This window comes from Gorilla gorilla, chromosome 5 (assembly GCF_029281585.2).
Source record: "Gorilla gorilla gorilla isolate KB3781 chromosome 5, NHGRI_mGorGor1-v2.1_pri, whole genome shotgun sequence".
In the NCBI taxonomy this organism is placed as follows: domain Eukaryota; kingdom Metazoa; phylum Chordata; class Mammalia; order Primates; family Hominidae; genus Gorilla; species Gorilla gorilla.
This window is the reverse complement of record NC_073229.2, coordinates 69,538,485-69,562,633: the sequence shown is the minus strand read 5'-3', so window position 1 is coordinate 69,562,633 and position 24,149 is coordinate 69,538,485. Positions and strand designations below refer to the sequence as shown.

The window sequence follows — 24,149 nt, the reverse complement described above, 5'->3', positions numbered from 1 at the left end:
GGGAAAAAATGAAAGAAACCATAAAATAAATAATAAAATAGAAAAAAAAAAGAAAATGAAATGGTAAAAGAATAAAAGCAACAAAAAAGGTATATTTAAAAAAAAACAGAAATAAGAAAGTAAGTATAAATTTGCCAGTTACAGAAACAAAATATTTGTTAAAAATAATGCTATATAGAAAAATTGGGTTAAAAGTCAAAATGTAATTATAACTTTTTTACCAGAGGAAAACTTAAAACCAACTAGGAGAAATTTAAAGTTAAATATTGGATAAGAATATATCATTGACATCTAAAACAAAATAAAGGAGCCTCAAAATTATTAACAAAACAGGTAAAAATCAAAATAAATGTTTCAAATTGGTTAAATAATTATAATTTACATTAGTAAAGCCTTCAATCATAGCGAAACACTAACAGTCAGAAAAGTTTTACAGCAGATAATACAATATAGAAATATAAAGCAAATCTCTAGGAAATGTAAGGTGAAATTGACAGAAACAAAAATCACGATCTAAGACGTGTATTTATCTCTTTCAGTTCCAAATCTTTTAATTAGGTTAAAAAAGGTAAAGAAAACATGAAGAACATGAATAATATAATAAAAGCAATTTAATTTATATATCAAACTACTCCTTTACCCTAAAAAATATATATCCATAATTACAACCTTAATAAATTTTAATAATAATATGTGATCACAATATAATAAACATGGAGATTAAAATAAAATATAAACCAACAATCTTAATTTCTTACAAGAAAAAAGGTATAATAAATTATTTTCTAAATAACTTTTATATCCAAGAAAATATCAAAACTTTACCAACAGAATAGCTGGGAAATAACAATAATGAGAGTATAGCGTACGAGATATTATAAAACATGTCATCACATTAAATACTTTCATGATTGAATAAGCAAACAAACTTTTCTTATTGACAGTTTTCATATTGACAGTTATTCTAAACAAATAATTCTTCTAAACAAAGAAGAATAATTGTCAAAATGAGAAATTAGAAACAAAATAACCCATAAGTCTAATGAACTCAATCAATGCAAGAAAAAGGCAGAAATTGGTGAAATAGAAAGTAGAAAATTAGTAAGATTAAATTTTTAAAAAGAGGTAGTGGTTTAATCTCTAATAACTTTAATCATACCAAGAAAACCCCAATATATAAAATGAGAAATGACAGTTCAAATGTAAGTACAGAATAGGTTAGAGTTATAATGTAAAAAATATAAATCTATATAGTGCAACTTTAACATTTTTGAGAAAAATACTTTATAAAAAGGAATTTTTAACGATAATTTAGAATTATCATAATTGGCTAGAGAAGAATAAAACAAAGAACAAGGAATAGTGAAAGATATAAATTTATCAAAGATTTATCTCCAAAAATACATTTGGCTCACATAAATTTATACCAAGTTCTTCCAATCAGTTGAATATCAAATAATTCCTATGTTACATAATCTATTCCCAGTTAATTTAAGGGAACAGGCATAAAATAATCTTTACACTTGTTTATAGCTACTAAAAATAACTCAAAAAAGAAAACTGAGAAAACATCCAAATAGAATGTAAAAATCATAAATAAAAAAGCAACAAACAAAGAAAGCTATATTTGAATGTGTTTCATTCAAGTGAACAAAGATAATCTGAAATGAAATAATCCATTCATATAATTTACCTTAATACCAGATGTGAAGATTAAGAACATGACCAATTTGGCACAAAAAGGAAATACATTTAATAAAATTCAGCAAACATTCTTGGAATAAACAGTAAATGAAGACTACAAGGATACTTCTTTTAAATTAATGCTATTTATTTGGATGGTATAACCATCAGTTGAGAAGCACTGGTTTAAGTAATAATACAAAATAAACATTAAAGGATTCCTCTCAAACAGTTTTGTATTTTAGGAGAAAAACGGACCTTAAATATTATCGTTTGTTACAACAGTCATTAAAGATTATTATTAAAGTTTTAGCCAATATATTCAGGCAAGAAAAATACATTAGATCCAATTATTGAAAATAATCCAAACTATCTTTTTATGTGGTTTATAAAATATATATTTCATCCTATAAAACTAGAGAATTATCTGAAAAACTCTCAGTTGCCTTCAATAAATGCACATCAACATCTTTTTAATATACAAGTAGTAAACTTTTAAATTATAATGTACAAGCTTATTTAAAATTTCAACCGCAAATATCTAGAAGTAAATTTAGGAAAAATTACAGAACCTATAAAAACAAAACTATAAAACACTATTCAGTGGCATAAAAAGAGTTTAGAATAAATGGTGATGCATAACAAAAATTTGATGGTTCACTATTTTAAAGATGTCAAATCTAATACAACTTGAATCACAGGTCTAATGTATGCATCAGAATCTGACTCATTACATTCTTTGGAATAATAAACACTTGAAAATAGCCAAACATTACTCATCTGACAAAGGGCTAATATCCAGAATCTACAATGAACTCAAACAAATTTTCAAGAAAAAAAAACAACCCCATCAAAAAGTAGGTGAAGGATATGAACAGACACTTCTCAAAAGAAGACATTTATGCAGCCAAAAAACACATGAAAAAATGCTCACCATCACTGGCCATCAGAGAAATGCAAATCAAAACCACAATGAGATACCATCTCACACCAGTTAGAATGGCGATCATTAAAAAGTCAGGAAACAACAGGTGCTGGAGAGGATGTGGAGAAATAGGAACACTTTTACACTGTTGGTGGGACTGTAAACTAGTTCAACCATTGTGGAAGTCAGTGTGGCGATTCCTCAGGGATCTAGAACTAGAAATACCATTTGACCCAGCCATCCCATTACTGGGTATATAATCAAAGGATTATAAATCATGCTGCTATAAAGACACATGCACATGTATGTTTATTGCGGCACTATTCACAATAGCAAAGACTTGGAACCAACCTAAATGTCCAACAACGATACTCTGGATTAAGAAAATGTGGCACATATACACCATGGAATACTATGCAGCCATAAAAAATGATGAGTTCGTGTCCTTTGTAGGGACATGGATGAAACTGGAAACCATCATTCTGATCAAACTATCACAAGGACACAAAACCAAACACTGCGTGTTCTCACTCATAGGTGGGAATTGAACAATGAGAACACATGGACACAGGAAGGGGAACATCACACACCGGGGACTGTTGTTGGGTGAGGGGAGCGGGGAGGGATAGCATTAGGAGATATACCTAATGCTAAATGACGAGTTAATGGGTGCAGCATACCAACATGGCACATGTATACATATGTAACAAACCTGCACGTTGTGCACCTGTACCCTAAAACTTAAAGTATAATAATAATAAAATAAAAGAATAAGAGGAACATATTGAGGGACACCAAAATATGATAAATCAAATATAACTAAATATAATAAAAGGCCAAAAAAAGAGAGAAAATAGCCAAACATTAGCAGTTATTTTTTTTAAATGTATGCCTCTAATATGAGTAATCTGTTGTTGGCACCAAAACTAAAAAGAATACCAAGAAATAAACACAGTCATGCATTATTTTTAGAATTTGAATAAATTAGCATTTGAATTTAGTTGAAGACAGGCTGGAATAATTAGTAAATCCTTTAGAAAAGTATAAAATTAGATTCCCACTTTATGTTTTACTCTAAATTATAGGTGGATTAGAAAACAAAATGTAAAAAAATTAAAACCATAAAATGATTTGAAGAAAATTTAAGTAAACATATAATTTAAAGTAGTAAAGACTGCTCTGATCATAACAAGCAAAACAATAGCCACAGCAGTAAATAATAGATTTGACAATATAACAAGGTCAGTATTTCTGCATGTCAATTACAAAATGTGATGACAAATGATCAACTAGAAAATGTTTGCACTCATTAACTCGTCGTTTAGCATTAGGTATATTTCCTAATGCTATCCCTCCCTGTGCACATGTACCCTAAAACTTAAAGTATAATAATAACAAAATTTTTTAAAAAAGAAAATATTTGCAGCATACAATAGTACAGATGAAGGACTAATATTTTTTATATGTCAAGAATGAAAATAAAAATATGAATACACCAGAAACATATTTGTGAAAGGGTTTGAATATGTAAGCCACAAAAAAAATACATCTTGCTAATAAACATATAGAAAAAATGGTCGTCTTTACTAGAATTGAATATTAATTAAAACAGTAATGGAATACCATTTTTAAATTTTAATTTGGCAAAGATGGAAAATAGTGAATTCCAAGTTGACAAAATAGAGCAGAAGTTCACATTCACATGGGAATTAATATTACATACTAGCCTAGTTTTGTAGATAAAGAAATAAAAATATATATGCATATACATAATAGGGAAATCCCTGGAAGGACATACAGCACAGCAGGGATCCCTGTTGGTGAAATGATAGGTAGCTATCTTGATAGGTATGCTTTGGTGTGCTTTTCTCTACGTACAGAATTTCTTTGTAGAGTAGGTATTATGTTCATAGTTATTTAAAATTATTTATTTGACATGATTTTCACAAATGCTTATGTTTGTCAAACATTGAGCTATGATCTGGAGATATAATATTAAGTAAAAACTCAAACGTTAATAAAATAGTAAATGTAAAGTTACATACATGATAAATTCTGTGAAGGGGCGGGTTATATAGGATTCTGAAAACATGAATATGTCAGCTTGAGGCATTTATGGGAAGTTGGAGAAGGCTTCCCTGAAGCATAATTTCAGAGGTGGGATCTGAAAGAAGCATGGACATTAATTAAGCAAAGTGGGTTATATGTGGAAACGGTGTTCTAGCCAGAGCAAACAGCATTCAATTATTAAGCAAATATCTGAGGAATATTTACTATGTGCCAGGTCGGACTGTAAGCACTAGACATATAGAAGAGATTGCAAATTAGAAGAGATTGCTGCCCTCTGGGAGCTCAGATCTTAGTTGAGAGAAAGACGATACTCAAACAAATACAGAAATATAAATGACGTGGTTGAGATTATACAATATGCTGGTAAGGAAGTAAATATGGTGATATGATCAAAAATAGCTGGGGCAGAAAATGTGAAGGGTACCATTTTAGATTGAATGGACAGGGAAAGTCTCTTTGAGGAAGAGAAATTTGAGCTGATACCTGAAGGATGGGAAGGAACCAGCTGGCCTAGGGTGGGGGTAGGGGGGAAACAGGAAGAAGGTCACTATAGCTGGGGCAGAGTGAGCAGAGGGCAGCATTGTCTGATATGGCAAGTGCCAAGTCATACAGGACCTTGTTCAGGTATAAGAGGTCAAAGGGGAAATCACTGAAGGGTTTTATGCAGGAGGATGGTGGAATCTGATTTTTGTTTAAAAAACTTCTCTGGCTGTGTAGATGATAGATTGTGGAGATAACAGTAGAGCTGGGATATCAGTTAGGAGACCAGTTGAGGCCAGAAATCATGTATCTGGGACTCTGGAAGAGGCAGTGGAGATGGAGAGAACAACTGGTGCTCCTGATGACTGCATGTGGAGGCAAGGAAAGAGTGCTGCAGGTGTTTTGATGGAGCACACTGATGAATGGAGGAAGCACGTGCTGAGTTGGGAAGACTGAGAGGGGAACAGGTTTGTCAGGGTGGAAGGCAGCAGGGGCATGCGAAGTTGGAGACACCAAGAGTAGATGCCAAGAAGAAAATCAGATGTATAATTTAGGGTTTGGAAGCAGCCATCTTGGAAGTAGGTGATGTCATTATTGAAGAAGACATGGGTAGAAGAGAGATTTGGAGCATGGGATTGAGATTGGGGGCATTCTAACTTTTTAGATATTGAGGAGTCAACACAGGTGATTGAGAAGCAGAGGGTGGAGATGTGATTCTGTGGTGGGAGGGAGAATGGAGAACATGAGGGTCTGAAAGAATACCATGATGGTTGATGTGGAGAGTAGGGGCTGATCATGACAGGGTTCCAAGGAGTTGGTTAAGTGTCAGGGCCACATACATTGGCAATATCAAGAATTTTAGTTTTTACCCTAAGAGCACTGTGAAGCTGTTGTAGGTTTTTAAGGGGGTAGTATGGATAGGAGGTAGCACTTATTATCATACTTCTACATCTAAAATATTGTAGGCAGAATGTAGACAGCAGGAGAGGTCGAAAGTAGATCCAGAGACACCCAGCAAGAGACAGTGTAATTGTAGTCAGGGGCTGCAGGAGCAATGGAGAAGTGGGCAGATTTAGAGGCAGGAGATAAACTCTATAAGATACATTGAATATGAAGTGCATTCTTGGTTTCTGGTTTGTGTAGCTGGATAGTGGTGTCATTCACTTGTGGAGGACTAAGTTTAGAGAAAAGATTATGAATTCAGATTAGGTCACGTTGAATTTAAAGTGCTTTTCTGATATTCAAAAGGATTTGTGAAGTAAGCATTTCTAACAAGGATCAATAAGAAACTTTAATTATAATTAAAAGGTTAGCAAGCTGGAATTTGGCAGGAAACATATGAATGGATTTTTCTTATAAGAATGTGTTAAAAACCTCATTCAGAGTCTGAGCTACAGGCTATTTTGAAAGGAACTCAATTTTATTAATTAAAACTATCCATAGTCATTAACTAGCTACCATTTATTTGGTTCTTATCATGTAAGCTTGTTATATGTCAGGCCTCTACTAAGCATTTTACATACATTGTCTCATTTAAATCTTTCAATACTATAAGTTAGGTATTATTATCTGCATTTTATGTATATGAAAACTGAGGCTGGAGAAGTTAAGTAAATGTTCCAAGTTCATAAAGCTAGAAATTCCTGAGGCTGGATTTTTTACCCTGATTTGTCTGATTCCATTGCGTGTGTTCTACATATTACAAATATTAAAAACAAAATTTCTTAGTATCAGTCCTGAGGAGGAATAATTTAATGAGTTTATACAAATGATGTGCAATTAATGTAGTATATTCATTTTATGGAATTCTTTCTTTTTAAAACCTTTTTAAAAATGTTAAAAATAACTTCAGACTCAAAATAAGTTGCAAAAATAGTAGTTTACATATACCCTTCACTCAGTGTTCCCTGATGATGGTGTATTACATAACTATAGAACATTAGCAAATCTGGCAAGTTGATATTGGTACGGTATTAACTGAGCTACAGACCTTATTTAGGCCACCTTTTTAAACATGGCTCTACAATCTTAAAAGTCAATTCAATAAGTCTTTGTCTTTCTAATATATTGTGATATAAGCCTATTTCAGATGAACTGTTTCATGAATTTTCACCAAAAGAATTTGATACCTGAATATATATATATATATGAATAATGGTAGTGTGAAAACTTCGGAGGAAAAGTTTCATGTTAACTTTATAAGCTTGTATCTTACACAATCAACCAAAGTAAGCTTAGCAAGATATTTTGAAGAAAAATTACTTTCTTTTATTCTGTGTTTTATCAATTTATCTCTAAATTACTCTCTGTTGTTGCTTGCTTGAGTTGACTTGTGAAGACTGATGAACAAAACTGTTGAGGTTTTATTTGGATTGTAAATAAATCAAGACAAGTTAGATTTAGACACAAAAAATTGCTTTTACCCATTACAAGTGTTATGTATATCTTTTACTGTGAGTCTTTGAAGGGTAGCCATGTGATCTTTGAAATTAAATGGTTACTTTGTCAACCAATCTTATGATAAAGGTTAGGTTTTATCTTGGCCATTGGAAGATTTTAAACAAGGCATGGACAGAGCCTGACTTATACTTTAATCTGATTTATGATGTGTGGAGAATTGACTATTGGTGGTGGTGAGGAGGAAGAGATAAGAGTGGAAATAGAGACACTAACTGTTAAGATATTGCTATGGCAATGTTTTGGGTAACACATGATGATGGCTTAGATTAGGATGGCAGTGATGGAGGAGTAAAGATGTGGCTAAATATATGTTGAAGACAGAAGTGACATGACTCCTGATGGACTGAATATTGAGGAAAAGAGAAAGAGAAGAGTCAAAGATCACTCTAAAATTTTTGACCTAAGAAACTAGGTAAGGAGTGCTGCCATTTACTGAGAAGGGGAAAACAGGGAGAAGAGCTGGATTATGAGGAAACTTCCCCCAAATTCTTATTTTTTCTTATTTCTTATATCATTAAATTTTCAAGAAAATATATAAGACATCCGGTCTCTTTGTCCTGTTATCCTTTCTTTCTCAAGTGATTGACTTATTTCGTTTTATTTTTTAATTGACAAGTAAAAATTTTATGTATTTATGGTGTACAACATGATGTTTTGATGCATGTATTGCATTGTGGATTGGCTAAATCTACATAATTAACATATGTATTATCTCATGTAGTTATCTTTTTTTGTGGTAAGGATACTTCACATCCACACTCAGCATTTTTAAAGAATACAATATATTAATAACTGTAGTCACTATGTTGCACAATAGATCTCTTGAATTTATTCTTCCTATCTAACTGAGATTTTGTATTCTTTTATCAACATTTCTTCAACCTTTGCTTCCCCCCACCACCAGCCAAACCAGCAGCCTCTGGTAGCCTGCATTCTACTTTCTGGTTCAGTGAATTCCACTCTTTTTGATTCTGCATGCAAGTGAGATCATGTGGTATTTGTCTTCTTGGGCCTGGATCATTTCACTTAACATAGTGTCTTCCAGGTTCATCTATGTTGATGCTAATGACCAGATTTTCTTCTTTTTAAAGGCTGAATAGTATTCCAGAGTGTATGTGTATACTGCATTTTCTTTATCCATTCATTTGTTGATGGGCACCTAGATTGACTCTATATTTTGGCTCTTGCGAATAATGTTGCTGTGAACATGGGAGTGCAAATATCTCAGACATACTGATTTCATATCCTTGGAATAGATATCTAGAAGATGGATTGCTGGATCATATTCTATTTTTAATTATTGAGGACCCTCCAAACTGTTTTCTATAATGGTTGTACTAATTTACATTTCTACTAACAGTATGCAAGGGTTCTCTTCTCTTTCCATACTCACTAACGTTTGTTATCTTTCACTGTTTTGGTAATTTTGACAGGTATGAGGTGTCTGAAGTGATTTGTTAATATAGTCTGTTATTTACAAGGAAGAAACTGTGAACTGAATAAGAAATCAAGTCATTTGTTACCTCATCCTTTTCTCCAGGCCCTAAATCTTTAAATTGAATGTCACAATTGATTATATCTATTCCTTTATCTCCTATGTTAAATTAATGATGTGTTCTTTGTATATATTTTGTCTGGAATATTTCTTTTTTCTTTCCCATCTGCTACATTCTCATTTCAGCACTTCACCCATGGCTCTCTACAACAACTGTTGTACTGGCTCCTTAAGTACCTAATAAATGAAATAAGAGTATCAGATGCAGTATTCTTGCATCTCCTCCTTGACTCTATAACTTCCTACTTATCCTTAAAGATTCCATTACATCAGACACAGGACTTTAGGTATCTCCGACTCTACAAATTTTCCCATCATCTGAACGTAAGATGAGATTTTATGATTTGTAATTTTAAGAAAAACATAACAGTAAGATGTTTAACATTTGTGTGTTCCGTTCCTCCAAGTGGCTTCTATAGGGGAGAGAGATATTTTTGTTATTGTTGATTTGGTATATTAGTGCCTAGTGCACAGCAGAACATAAAGAAGTGCTCCAATAAATGCATGCTACATTGACTTGATGTGTATTTTCTAGAAATCAGATCTTATTGAGCTTCTTGGTTCAATGGCATATTATCTAACAAATGAGAGAATCTTGAATTTAATTTCAAATACTACTATAATTTATTTTGCTCATTCCTCAAACTTTATTATTATAACAACTTAGTTTAAGTATTAGAATATAGAGTTGGTGGCCTTATGCATTCATTGGCAAGAGTTCAGGATCACGTATGTAACCTCTAAAAGATGATGATTTTTTTTCATATGTTAGAGGTCCAATAAACTACTGGGTTCTATTCCCAAATTCACTACTATTATGATGCTGGTGAAAGGCATATGTTTCGAAGGTAGGTTGGAAATATATTCTGCAATGAAAAGGAGTTTGAACTTTGAGGGCAGGCAGACTAATTCTAGTTAGGTAGTTAGCTAAAGGTGTAACTTTGAGTAAATTACTCTCTATGAGCCTCAGTTTTATTTTCTTTAATTATGTGAGTAACAATACATCGCTAATAGAATAGTTATAAGGATTGAGGGAGTTAATGCACATGAGGTGTTAAGCCCAGTTTCTGGCACAGTGTAAGCCTTAAGACAGGGTAGCTATTGTGGCAATCGGGACTCTTTAAGTCGAAAGTACAAGTAAAAGTAACCCTTCTTTTTTTAATTTTTTAATTTTTTAATTTTTTTATTTTATTTTATTTTATTTTATTTTTCTTTTATTATTATACTTTAAATTTTAGGGTACATGTGCACATTGTGCAGGTTAGTTACATATGTATACATGTGCCACTCTGGTGTGCTGCACCCACTAACTCGTCATCCAGCATTAGGTATATCTCCCAATGCTATCCCTCTCCCCTCCCCCCACCCCACAGCAGTCCCCAGAGTGTGATGTTCCCCTTCCTGTGTCCATGTGATCTCATTGTTCAATTCCCACCTATGAGTGAGAATATGCGGTGTTTGGTTTTTTGTTCTTGTGATAGTTTACTGAGAATGATGATTTCCAATTTCATCCATGTCCCTACAAAGGAAATGAACTCATCATTTTTTATGGCTGCATAGTATTCCATGGTGTATATGTGCCACATTTTCTTAATCCAGTCTATCATTGTTGGACATTTGGGTTGGTTCCAAGTCTTTGCTATTGTGAATAATGCCGCAATAAACATACGTGTGCATGTGTCTTTATAGCAGCATGATTTATAGTCCTTTGGGTATATACCCAGCAATGGGATGGCTGGGTCAAATGGTATTTCTAGTTCTAGATCCCTGAGGAATCGCCACACTGACTTCCACAATGGTTGAACTAGTTTACAGTCCCACCAACAGTGTAAAAGTGTCCCTATTTCTCCACATCCTCTCCAGCACCTGTTGTTTCCTGACTTTTTAATGATTGCCATTCTAACTGGTGTGAGATGGTATCTCATTGTGATTTTGATTTGCATTTCTCTGATGGCCAGTGATGGTGAGCATTTTTTCATGTGTTTTTTGGCTGCATAAATGTCTTCTTTTGAGAAGTGTCTGTTCATATCCTTTGCCCACTTTTTGATGGGGTTGTTTTTTTCTTGTAAATTTCAAGTCAATCCTAAGCCAAAAGAACAAAGCTGGAGGCATCACACTACCTGACTTCAAACTATACTACAAGGCTACAGTAACCAAAACAGCATGGTACTGGTACCAAAACAGATTGGAACAGAACAGAGCCCTCAGAAATAACGCCACATATCTACAACTATCTGATCTTTGACAAACCTGAGAAAAACAAGCAATGGGGAAAGGATTCCCTATTTAATAAATGGTGCTGGGAAAACTGGCTAGCCATATGTAGAAAGCTGAAACTGGATCCCTTCCTTACACCTTATACAAAAGTCAATTCAAGATGGATTAAAGACTGAAACGTTAGACCTAAAACCATAAAAACCCTAGAAGAAAACCTAGGCAATACCATTCAGGACATAGGCATGGGCAAGGACTTCATGTCTAAAACACCAAAAGCAATGACAACAAAAGACAAAATTGACAAATGGGATCTAATTAGACTAAAGAGCTTCTGTACAGCAAAAGAAACTACCATCAGAGTGAACAGGCAACCTACAAAATGGGAGAAAATTTTTGCAACCTACTTATCTGGCAAAGAGCTAATAGCCAGAATCTACAATGAACTCAAACAAAAGTAACCCTTCTTAAGCCATTTTAAAGACTGTATCAAGCCCTTCCTCTCCTCCTCTACTTTTTTACTTCTTTATTTCAACCTCTTTTTTTTCTACTGGAGAATAGTTTTCTTCATTCTGTATGGTGCAAGTGAACTCAGATCTGTTTGGCTTTTCCTAGCTTTACCACCAGTGAGGAGGTTACTACTAATTCCCCTCAGTTTCATTCAAAATTCCAGTGGAAAGATTTTGGTGAATGAATGCAGGTTGGATCCTATGCCCAGCCTTTGGTGAAGGGTTTGTGGGACTTTAACCTGCAGCTATCACAGATTTCAGTATAGTGGATGGGAGCAGTTCTCAGATGAGGTGTGAGGGATTTCCTGGAATGAAGCAGAGAGGAAGTCAGGTAGACAAATAATTGGTATTGACTATAGCTATAATTGTTGTCACTCACCATCTTTACCAGCATCATTATAGAATTCGATTTCTTCACTGTCAAGCGTAGAATAATACAGTCTGAGAATCCTCATTACATTTTAATGGCACTGATAGAAAAATTTTAAACTGAAGTTACAAAATGAAAAAGACTAAATGTTAGTAGAGTTCAGAAATCTGTGGCCATCCCTCTTCCTGGAGGTGCAGGTGAGATGGGGCATGTTTTGTGATCTGTACACTCTGAGCCTGTGGTCAAATGCCGTTATTATCATTAAGATCTTACAAGTATTAAGTTAACAAATTCATTTAAGTTGTAGGTGTTTACACTTGAATGTCTTACACATTTTTGTAAAAACTTTTAAATCAAATTTTGAAGCATTTTTAAATTCTCTGTAAATAATAAGTATTATATTTTTGTCTAGTAAATATTATTTTTCTCTGAACTAGGTCAAAAGTTATGCCAAAATAAAGAAACTGTACTGATATTTTGTTTATATTTTCTTAGAGTTATCTTTAAAAAGACTTCCACAGTGATTATTCATAATTTTCTCTCTCTTCTCATATGGTTTCCATTTAGGTACAATTATGTTGAAAAAAAGTCTTTTAATTTTTTGTTTATTTATTATTTGAGGTATGTTTTGCTCATAACAACAAGCAAGTCTCACCTCTTCCCTGAAGATCTAGTAGTCATATTAATCAGAGGCATAGAATACAGAGAATACAGCTGGGATTTTGAGCCAGTCGTTAAGCTAAGATTTCTTTGTATGATTGAAGGGTAACCATAATGTTTGAAGACTGGAACTAGGAATAGCGGATGTTGGAATTTAAGGAAAACTGACATTTGACTAGCAGAACCAACTAGGCTATTGATACTGAGACCCCAGTTTCCTCTGAAGTTACCACTGTTGCTATATGGACATAGAAGTGGAAGGGGCAATGCTCCTTTGACATCTGTGTATGGTTCTCATGATGTATAGAACCCGAAAGACTTCAGGAGTGTAGAGGAAAGATACATTTTAATGAACTCATAAGGTTTGGGAAGCCAGAACAGAAAAGGTCAGATTAAGTTTATTTATGTTTTTAATATAAAGTTTGAACTAATAATTTTAATAATTCCTAGAACATTGTTAGGTGCTATGGGGTTTAGATAGTGATTTTTTCCTGTTTGCTTTGTTTTCTCTCTCTCTCTCTCTCTCTCTCTCTCTCTCTCTCTTTTTTGGCAGGGTCTCATTCTGTTGCCCAGGCTGCTGGAGTACAGTGGCATGATCATAGCTCACTCCAATTTCAACCTCAGGGGCCTAAGCCATCCTCCCACCTCAGCCTCCCACCTCAGCCTCCCAAGTAGCTGGGACCACAGGTGCATGACATCATGCTAGGCTACATTTTTTTTTCTTTTCACTTTTGTAGAGATGGGATCACTCTAGTTGCCCAGACTGGTCTCGAACTCCTGGGTTCAAGTGATCTTCCTGTCTCGACCTCCCAAAGTACTGGGATTATAAGGCAAGAGGCACTGTACCTGGCCTTATATAGTCTTATTTTTATTAAATATCAACGAACAATAAAAAAGTTGAATGGTCACAGAAGACAAGAGTACCAAATCAGTCACAAGGCAATAAACAGCATTTGTTATGTCAAATTGATGGTGGTACAGAAAGTGGGGAGGCTTTGGGCATTCAGTGGGAAGAGACTCCCATTGAAGACTTCTTGAAGGCATAGTGACCGTAGTGACTTGTGTCAATTTTCAAGAATGAGAGACTTGAAGAGCAAAGTAAGGGAGAGTGAACTGATTGATCTGGCTGGAGCAGATGGCTTATATAAGGAAGTTAGAAAATGAGGCTTTATGAGTTTTAAATTTGCATTAGTGTTCACTCAATGTTAAACAGTTCTATGGATTTTTACAAATGTGTGATCGTATATATGTACTCCCATAGTATTACACAGAATACTGCCCTAAAAAATCTCATGTGGATGAGTTTTAATCTCATTTTCACATGAAACTTTTGAGAATATTATAGTGACCTATTATTTGAAGAGCTTTATTCAACAATATAAATAATAATAAAAAGATTGTCTAGGTCAGGAGTCCCCAACCCCCAGGGCCACAGACCAGTACAGATCCTTAGCCTATCGGGAACCAGGACGCACAGCAGGAAGTGAGTGGTGGGCAAGGGAGCATTACTGCCTGGGCTCCACCTCCTGTCTGATCAGGGGTCATTAGATTCTCATAAAAATGCAAATTCTATTGTGAACTGTGTATGTGAGGGATCTAGGTTGCATGCTCCTTATGAGAATCTAATGCTTGATGATCTGAGGTAGAACAGTTTCATCCCGAATCCATCTCCCCTGTGGAAAAATTGTCTTCACAAAACTGGTCCCTGGTGCCAAAAAGCTTGGGGACTACTGAGAAATACTAACTATGAAGTAAAGGATTAATTTCAATTATACAGCAGATTGACTTTTTTTTCCCTAACTACAATATACTACCTGATAAGGTAGAAAATTGAGATTTCAGTGAAAATCACTAATAATCCCACCATCCATAGGTAGGCTAACATTTTAACATGCATCTTTCCTATTTTCTGTGCATGTTTCATTTTTATTAAAAAATGGAGCATATTATTTTATGTCCTGCTTTTTGAAATCAATACATCATGAACAAAATTTCTTGTAATTCAGTGCTCTTCAACAAAATACTTTAAAAATGGCTATACAGTATTCCATTGTATGGATCATAGACTTCTTATAATTTCATAGATTATGAAATGTGGGAATACTCTTTTTCTAATACCATTTAGCACCTGAAGAACTAAAAATAAGACAGGCAAAGTGAGATTATTTAGTGGAAAAAATGCTGGACTTCGTCAGCAGTCTTCCTTTGTCCTAATTCAATCACTGGCTCCATGTGTTTATCTAGTCTTACATTTTGTTATTTAAGTCTATTTGGAACTTAGTTTCCTTGCCTTTCAAAGCTTGTGGTGCTTAAATATTCTGTAACTGGGAGTTTTCTAGGAAGTCATAGCAAATCAGGAACAGAGCTAAGACTCTAAATTCCTTCATTAAAGTTGCATCAATTGATAGTAGTTTTTTTTGTCTTCTCTATGACTCTTTCTCCAACCTTAGGTACGTAGATGTGAATTAATTATAATATTTCATTTATTAGACTCATGCCATTGGCTTGCAAATGATTAGGTTTAATTTATGTTTCCTTTTAGGGGCTTAATACTATATATTAAACATCTGTATTATTAATATGTACTCCCATAGTATTACACAGAATACTGTGTAATACACACCCATACCATAGACTCTTTAAAGATATGTGCTAGGCAGAATTTAAGTTATGTATTTTAATACAAATGACATATGCTTTATTTATCGTATGTCTCTAGCATCTACTATATTGTCTGGTGCATAAGATTTGCTCGGTCAATAAAGGTTGCATGATTGAATGCCCTGCACGTGGACACTGTTGTCTGAATGAACATTCACTATAGAGGAGACTCTTTATCAAAGCTTGCTAAACTTTGGGCATTAGCTAATGAAGCAGGCAATTAAATTTATGGTGTTGAAGTTGGTAATGACTATGAAGAAAATAAAACAGTCATATTCAGAGGGAATGCTAGGCGGCAGTGAAAGACTGAACAGAAACTGTATTAAATGTGTGTCTTGAAAAATACCAAAAATGAACACAACCCTCATTGTTTCATAATGTGATGAAAGAGCAGACAGAAAGTACAAATATAGCCTTTTCAGATGAGGATATGAAGCCGAGGAGTGAAGTGACTTCTCAAGGTCACACAGCTAGTAAGTGACACCTCTACGATTCACACTTGTATCTGTTTCATCATGAAGGTAGGATTTGTAACACATGATGAAAAGTTGTCCAAAATGTCCAAAGTTGTCGAAAAATGGCATTATATTTCTCTAGAAAATTAGAGAAAAGTTCTTTTCTGAAATGCTGTTATTATTGAATCTGTTCCCTAATCCAGAAAGAAGGTTGCTGATGTAGACATGTGTACTAACCTCTGGAACTTTTATTGTTTTTTCTTCCTTTGTTGTATTTCAGGGGTCATGGAATATCTTCACTGTCTCTGTAACATATACATTTTCAAGCCAGAAAACTGACTCCATTAGCTAAATTAAACTGTTTGCAAAAGACTTTTTCCACTGCCATGTCTTATTTCTATTTCAGTTTCTCTGGTGGGATATGTTGGTCACAGTGGATTTCCTTTTCTTGCTCTGGAGTTAATAGATGATTTGTGCTGCACTGTTAGTATATACAATGCCATTTTTATGCTGTTACAGAATTATAGTAGAAGATGCAGTGGATTGGCGCCCCCATGACAAAATAGTCCTTAGCTCCTCTTCTTATGAGCCTCATGAAGCAGAGGTCCTCACTGTGAAAGAAGTCAAGGGCCACCATGTGAGGATCTATGAACGGCTCAAACACCGGCACATTGGTAAGGCTTTGGTTTGTTGGTTAAGGTAAGTGAATGAGCTAGGAAGACCATGTTTGGTAACCTAGCTGGGGACCTTGGATCTGATTGCCATTCAGAGGGGAAGAACAATGCCTTCCTGTTGCCCTAGACTCATGCTACGTGGCCTTATCTCTATTCCTTCATTAATTTTGTTGCTTTATTTTTAAAGAATACTTGGATGTTATACACATACACACATACACATGCACACACATTTTGCTTTTTATTTATAATGGCAAGTCTAAGAGCAGAAGGGTTGAGAGTCTTGTTCAAGGTCACTGGGCAGTTTTCTGACTAAGCCAGAACAAAACTCATGGGCACTGAGTTTCCAGTTTATTTCCTGACACATTGAATTATAATCCCTTAGAATATTGTAGTTACTGTAAATAATGATTTCATTTTCCATACTTAGAAATGTGTCCTTCCTGACATGAAGTACATTTTATGTATTAACTACTACTATTACTATTACTGCAAAAAATGAAAGAAAAAAGCCCAGACCTTTTTTTTTAAATAAAAAAGGTACCAAATATTTTTATACCCAATACACAGTTAGAATGTACTACATATAAATAATAAATCACAATAACCTTCCTGATTCAGTCTAATAAATAAATCTAATCCAGGAGATATAGCTAATCAGTAATAAACTGTGGAAATAAAGGGGATGGAGAATGTCTTTTTGTCTCTGATACGTGAGAGGCAAATCCACGGTTTCACCAGGAATGTCTAAAGCTCTGTCTAAATCAATGTTCCCAGGAGCATTTCTTTTTTAATAAGTGGCAAAGAAAAAAGAAATCTTCAGCAATGATTTCAGTAAAATGCAAGGTGAAATGCAAATGGTAGACAGTGAAACAAACTAGCAAGATGCTTAGTTCCCACTGCTGTGGAAGCTGTTCAGGCCGTGATGAGTGGAAGATCCACCATGAGAGGGCGCTGCTGCTGCCTGGTGCTGCTTCTCGCTTTCCTTTTACACACAGCTGCTTTTGCTCTGTCACTGCCTCAGTTGATCTGGGACTCCTCACTCTCATGAAAGAGGTCCATAGACAATGTGCAACCCAACACTGAAGTCTCACGCTGACCTATTTAAGGCAGGAGGTTGGGGACCCCACTAATTGGACAGGTCTGCCCTGACTTCCCTGAACCAGTGACCTGTCCCAGTACCCACAGTTATTAAGAAGAAATGAATTCTTGCTCAAACACTCTGACTCTGATCCCAAAGAGAGACAAGTGAATGGGTTATTTTATTTCTCAGCTGACCTTTGTGGAGAATGCCCGAGGAAAAGCAGACCTTAATGTTGGTAGAACTTCTGAGGGGAAAGGATGTTTTCATTTCTCAGGTTTGCTGGGTCCCCAGCTAGTGATTTTTGAAACAGGTTTTTAAAGTTTTTTTTCCCCCAACTCCTATTGCCCCAGGAAGTGTACATGTCACGGAGGATGGCCGACACATTCGTTTGGCTGCTGAGGTTGGACTGTTGACCCGAAATATACAAATTCAGCCTGACGTATCATGTAGGGGGAGAGTGTTTGTGGGGTCCTTCAGGAAGTCCAGCCGAGAAGAATTTTCAGGTAAATGAAATTTTAAGTAATTAGCCATTACCAGTTGGAGCCTATTCATCTGGGACACCCAGAAATCCCAACTGTGAGAATTTTCATTTATAAAACAAAATGTTCAAATGAGATAGTTCCTTTGTGCTTGGAGAAGCTATGAATTTTCAGTCCTAATCTGTGCTTAATTATCAGTGTGATGTTAAAATAATATACTAGCACTCAGCACATATGCACATTTTACCTCAAAGAAAACATCTTCAGCAGATGTGAAATTTCCTCTGCTTTGAAATTATAGATGATTTAATGACCACTTCAATTTTATCTCTTTCCTGAATTTCTATTACTCTTTCCCAGTAGCATGCTATATCTGATGGCAGGCATCAGTTCATGCTATAAATTAATAGCGTAAATTTAAATAAAAATGATTTCCATATTCTAGACTGCTTTAAGGATCAGTTCAATCTTTCTTGTTTCTTTCAAGTTTTAGCCCTTTTGGAATGCTGCAAAATTATTTGATTAGGACCTCATTTCTTAAACTTGTGTTCCTTATACATTATTCCAAAGTTCTTTCCTGGTCAAATAGTTTGGTTGTCACCGTAGCTCCAACTTATAAAATCGTGGTGTACATGAATATATAAAGGCCTGGGGAAGGCCGAGAATAAAGGATCTAAACACTTCCCAAATATATTCAGTATGGGACACTCTTTGTTGGCACAACTATTTTACCAGTTTTGTAAAGGGCAGTGTTTGGACCTTAAATCAAACATGTAAGATTTCTAGTTAATAGAACAAGCTCTGTCTCCATAAGCCCTTATCAGTGGTGATTTCTGCCCGCTACCCCAGGTGATATTTGGCAATATCTAGAGACATTTTTACTTGTCACAACTTGAGGGAGCTTCTGGCATGTATGGGTAGTGCCAAACATCTAGCATGCACAGGACGGCCACCCATAGGAAAGGAGTATCTGGCTCCAAATGTTAATAGTGTTGAGGTTGAGAACCCTGCTCTAGATGATGGAGACAAAGGCTGGTTCAAATCTTTTAAGAATTGAACCATTCTTTTAAGAACCCCATTCTAAGGTTGAGGAAGATGGGGAATCAGGAAGGAGAGAGCAAGATAAGGCCCCAGTTAACTGAAGCCACAGGGCAAGCTGGAGCATGGTCACAGGAACAGGACAGAGGGCCAGTTCTTACAGCTGAGCACCAAGCTAGAGCAGAACCAGCAGCAAGACTGACCTGATCCTAAACTTCTAACAATGCTGATCCTTAAATCATCCCCTGGGGAAGGGAAACAGAAACTCTATTTTGTGCTTCTTGTGGACCAGAAACTGTGCTGGTTTTCATACAGTGAAAATTTTATCTTATTTAATCCTAAAATCCTCATAAGAGAAATTTATATTCCTATTACAGGAAATAGAGTCTATAGTACAATTGCCTATTTATTTATGTAGCTCCTTCATTAGCTTATAAACTCCTTGAGGTGAGAAATAGGTCTTTCATCTGTTTTCCTAGTGTGGTAACTGCTGTACATTAGGTACTTAATAAATATGAATGAAAAATATTAATGAAGAGTAAGGAAAGTCATTCAAGTAGTAAGTGGTAGATTCGAGCCTGGTTCTTGTTAATTAAACTTTTAATTTTGTAATAATTTTGGATTTATAGAAAAGCTGCAAAGGTAGTATAGAGAGATCCTGTATACCTTTCACTCAATTTTCTTCCATTAATAGCTGATATAATACTAGTATATTTGTCAAAACAAAGACATTAACATTGGTACATGACCATGAACTAAACTCAAGACTTTCTTCAAATTTTATTAGTTTTTTTCTGTTCCAGAATTCAATTCAGGTTTATACCCTGCATTAAGAATGCTTACATTTTTCTATAACATAGTCCAGAGCCTGAATAAGAAGGGATCTGCAGGTGTAGGTCAGGGATGGCAGATATGTGTGCTGATTTGTTATAGACCAGAAAAGCAGGCCAAGACTTTTGAGTCCTACTTTTATATTGGAGGGCTCCATCATTCTTCTCTTCCTGAATAATACCCAGCAAGTTGTACTTAACTTGCTGAAATATTTTTCAGTAGTGATTTTCAAAAGGAAAAATAGGAAAATAGTTGTGAATAAAATAATTGCTTCATTCAGGCTGGGCACGGTGGCTCATGCCTATAATCCTAGCACTTTGGGAGGCTGAAGTGGGCAGGTCACTTGAGGTCAGGAGTTCGATACCAGCTTGGCCAACATGGTGAAACCCTGTCTCTACTAAAAATATAAAAATTAGCCAAGCATGGTGGCATGCACCTGTAGTCTCAGCTACTTGGGAGGCTGAGGTGGTAGGATCACTTGCACCCTGGAGATGGAGGTTGCAGTGAGCTGAGATCATGCCACTGCATTCCAGTCTGGGTAACAGAGTGAAACTCCATCTCAAAAAAAAATTGCTTAATTCTTTATTTAATGCTCAAGACATTTTAAGTCTTTACTAATTGATTAATTTTCAGTCATTGGTTAATGTGCACAGAAGTAAAAAGACCTTGTACAGTTTAAAACTATGAATCAAATCCATGGAAGTATAAGACATTAAAAAACCTGATAATTAAAATAATCCTGAGAGCTTCTGGATAGCTGAACATGTGGAGCTTCCTAGACTAAGGTGGTGCACCTGGGGAGGGTATGGGAGCTGCATGCCCTTCCCTCATGCCGTGCCCTACACATCTCTTTATTTATCTCCCTTGTAATATCATTTATAAGAAACCTAGGAAATAACAATAATACTGACATGTTGCCTTGACAGAGATTCTAAAATCACATTAAATGCTAAAAATAAGCTATTTATGTATGGACTTATGCTTGCATTTGGTGTTATTTGTGCCAAAGTTCTACGAAGCAGGTTTGCCAGCTCTTTCAGCTATGTGCTATTGGTGAGGGATATTGCCCAAGAAATAGCTTTTGGATGTTTTGTTGTTCTGTGAATATGTCCACACCATCTATGAATGCCTCCTCAATAGCACCCATTGAGAAATTTAGATACTTCGGAATCCTGTTGCCTGGCCCCAAGTAGACGTATAGGTTCCTTTACTTAGCCTGTCTTTCTCAAAAGGACTTGCTTCTTCATGGCAGCCGATTTGCAAGGGTTCTAGTTTCTCATTTCTGAAAAGGTAGTGGAGAAATGAGGGGTTTAGGCTGTACTGCCTTTGAAACTTAAATACTATTAATACTATTATTAAAATAGTGAAACAAAAACTTCAAATGTATTGCTTCCTTTATTTTTAATGAGATAAATAACTTTATAGTTTACTTTAGTCAGTACCTTAAAAATGAAATAAAAGGAGCCAAAGTTGTGACCTACCTAGCAAAGGACACACAACTAATTATTGGCTCATAGCTATAGGGCAGTTATCTGAATCATAATGCAGAGATGCTACTTTTGTACCACCAAGTCTTTCTGTCTTTCCAGGATGCCTGCATGGGGTTAATAGTGCGGCTTCTCATCCATATGCCTAAGTTTAAGTCCTAGTTTGTTAGTTCACTCTTCTCTGCCTCAATTTCCTTATCTGTAAAATGGGGATAATAATTGTACCTACCTCATAGGATTTTTTTGAAAATTAGGAGTATGAATAAATAAATGAATAAGAATTAGAACGGTGTCTGCAAATAATGAGTGTTATATGAGAGTTAAAGTTTTTAATTCACCTCATTATTTCATATTAATTAATCTATAATCATGTTATTATTAATTTTACCAAAAGTATGTATGCTGAATCATTGTATTTTTAAATCAACCTACTGGGTGTATTTTATAGTGTGTTTTAACAATATCTATTTAAAACAGTACAAATAAAACTACAAATGAGAGTAAATAATTCACTATTTTCTCCTCACATAAAAGGTATAGAAAATCTTATAAAAATGAAACAGTGAATAAAGTGTAGTCAGGATAAAAATATAGAAAAGATTTTATAGAATCTTTAAAGTGATTTTAAAAGCATGTTATTGCTCCTACCATGTTTTAATCAGAAGCATGTATGGAGTATCAGGCTTCTGGACATCAACTGAGCAGAAGGAAATTTCGCACTCATACTCTTCTTCAGAAATGCTTAATATTCATTTGTACGGTGTCTTCATGGGAATAGCTGTGGCCTTTCACGTGGTGTCACTGAGGCACTAAGAGGGAGACTTGACTTTGAGGTGAAGGGCCAGAAATCCAGAATCTATTCTTACCCAGTTCTTTGACCCGGCCCCCGACAAATACACAGAATCGTTAAACTTGGCCATGCCCATCCCCAGAGTTTGCCTCTTTCCTATTTCTCCTCTTATCTTTCCCTGTCCTGTCACCAGACTCTTCAGACTGCACATGCAATTCAGGCATTAATGTGATACTTGTAATGATTCCTACATTTTTAGTTGAGAATCTATGGTGTGAAATATAATGTTGGTGTTGAGAATAAACTTACATTTTCATTAAAAATGTTCATATCTTAATGCCCTAAAATGGGCCATTCTTCAGCCTTTTGTGGGGAAGAGGAAAGTACCTGATGACATGCATTTGTTTATAGGTGTCCTTCAACTTCTTAATGTGGAAATTCAGAACTTTGGGTCACCATTGTACTCATCTGTTGAATTCAGTAATGTGTCAGCAGGATCCTGGATCATATCATCTACTCTGCACCAGAGCTGTGGCGGGGGCATTCATGCAGCTGCCAATCATGGAGTACTTTTAAATGACAATATTGTGTTTGGCACAGCTGGCCATGGCATAGATTTAGAGGGTCAGGCCTATACTGTCACTAATAACCTTGTGGTTCTGATGACACAGCCAGCGTGGTCCACAATTTGGGTGGCAGGAATCAAAGTGAACCAGGTAAAGGACATCAACCTCCATGGCAACATTGTGGCAGGATCAGAGAGACTTGGCTTTCACATCCGAGGCCACAAGTGCTCCTCTTGTGAACTGCTTTGGTCTGACAATGTGGTGCATTCAAGTCTTCATGGCCTTCATCTCTATAAGGAAAGTGGACTTGACAACTGTACCAGAATCTCTGGCTTCTTGGCTTTCAAGAATTTTGACTATGGTGCCATGTTACATGTAGAGAACAGCGTGGAGATAGAGAACATTACTCTGGTAGACAATACTATTGGTCTTTTGGCAGTAGTGTATGTATTTTCTGCTCCACAAAATTCCGTCAAAAAAGTGCAGATTGTGCTTAGGAATTCAGTCATTGTGGCCACCAGCTCTTCTTTTGACTGCATTCAGGACAAAGTGAAGCCACACTCAGCCAACTTGACATCAACAGATAGAGCTCCTTCCAATCCAAGGGGAGGTCGAATTGGTATTCTGTGGCCTGTATTCACCTCAGAACCAAATCAGTGGCCTCAGGAGCCATGGCACAAAGTGAGGAATGATCATTCAATTTCAGGAATCATGAAACTTCAAGGTAGGATGTTTTATTTTATCTAGGCAGTGCCATTTCATACATCCATGCATAAAATTTTTAATAGCATTCTGAAATTTTATCAACAAAAAGGTACATTGTGGTCTAGTGCTTGCTGTCCAACCTGCTGAGTATTGATAGCCACAATGGTAGTTTATAATTTCTTACAAAAGTCACTGCTTTGTACATATTGAAGAGCTTTCTACAACAACTATTATTTTTTAATAAAAATTTTAAAAATTTGAATATAATGAGATGGGATCTTGCTATCTTGACCGGGCTGGTCTCAAACTCCTGGCCTCAAGCAGTCCTCCCATCTCAGCCTCCCAAAGTGTTGGGATTACAGGCATAAGCCACCACTCCCGGCTAACACAGCAATTATTTAACTTGATTACATAAGAACTCTCTTGGTTAGGTGTTATTTTTCCTATTATACA

At 35.5% G+C, this 24,149-nt stretch overlaps 1 protein-coding gene across 1 annotated transcript in view; it reads left to right on the top strand.

The window, feature by feature from the left end:
- Window positions 1-24,149, top strand: part of PKHD1 (PKHD1 ciliary IPT domain containing fibrocystin/polyductin) — a 460,859-nt gene that overhangs the window by 307,553 nt on the left and 129,157 nt on the right. Inside the window, exons 55-57 of the mRNA XM_031012474.3 lie at window positions 16,562-16,716; window positions 18,151-18,303; window positions 22,837-23,715. Of these exons, the coding sequence (XP_030868334.2) occupies window positions 16,562-16,716; window positions 18,151-18,303; window positions 22,837-23,715 (1,187 nt within the window). The remainder of the gene's footprint in view (window positions 1-16,561; window positions 16,717-18,150; window positions 18,304-22,836; window positions 23,716-24,149) is intronic.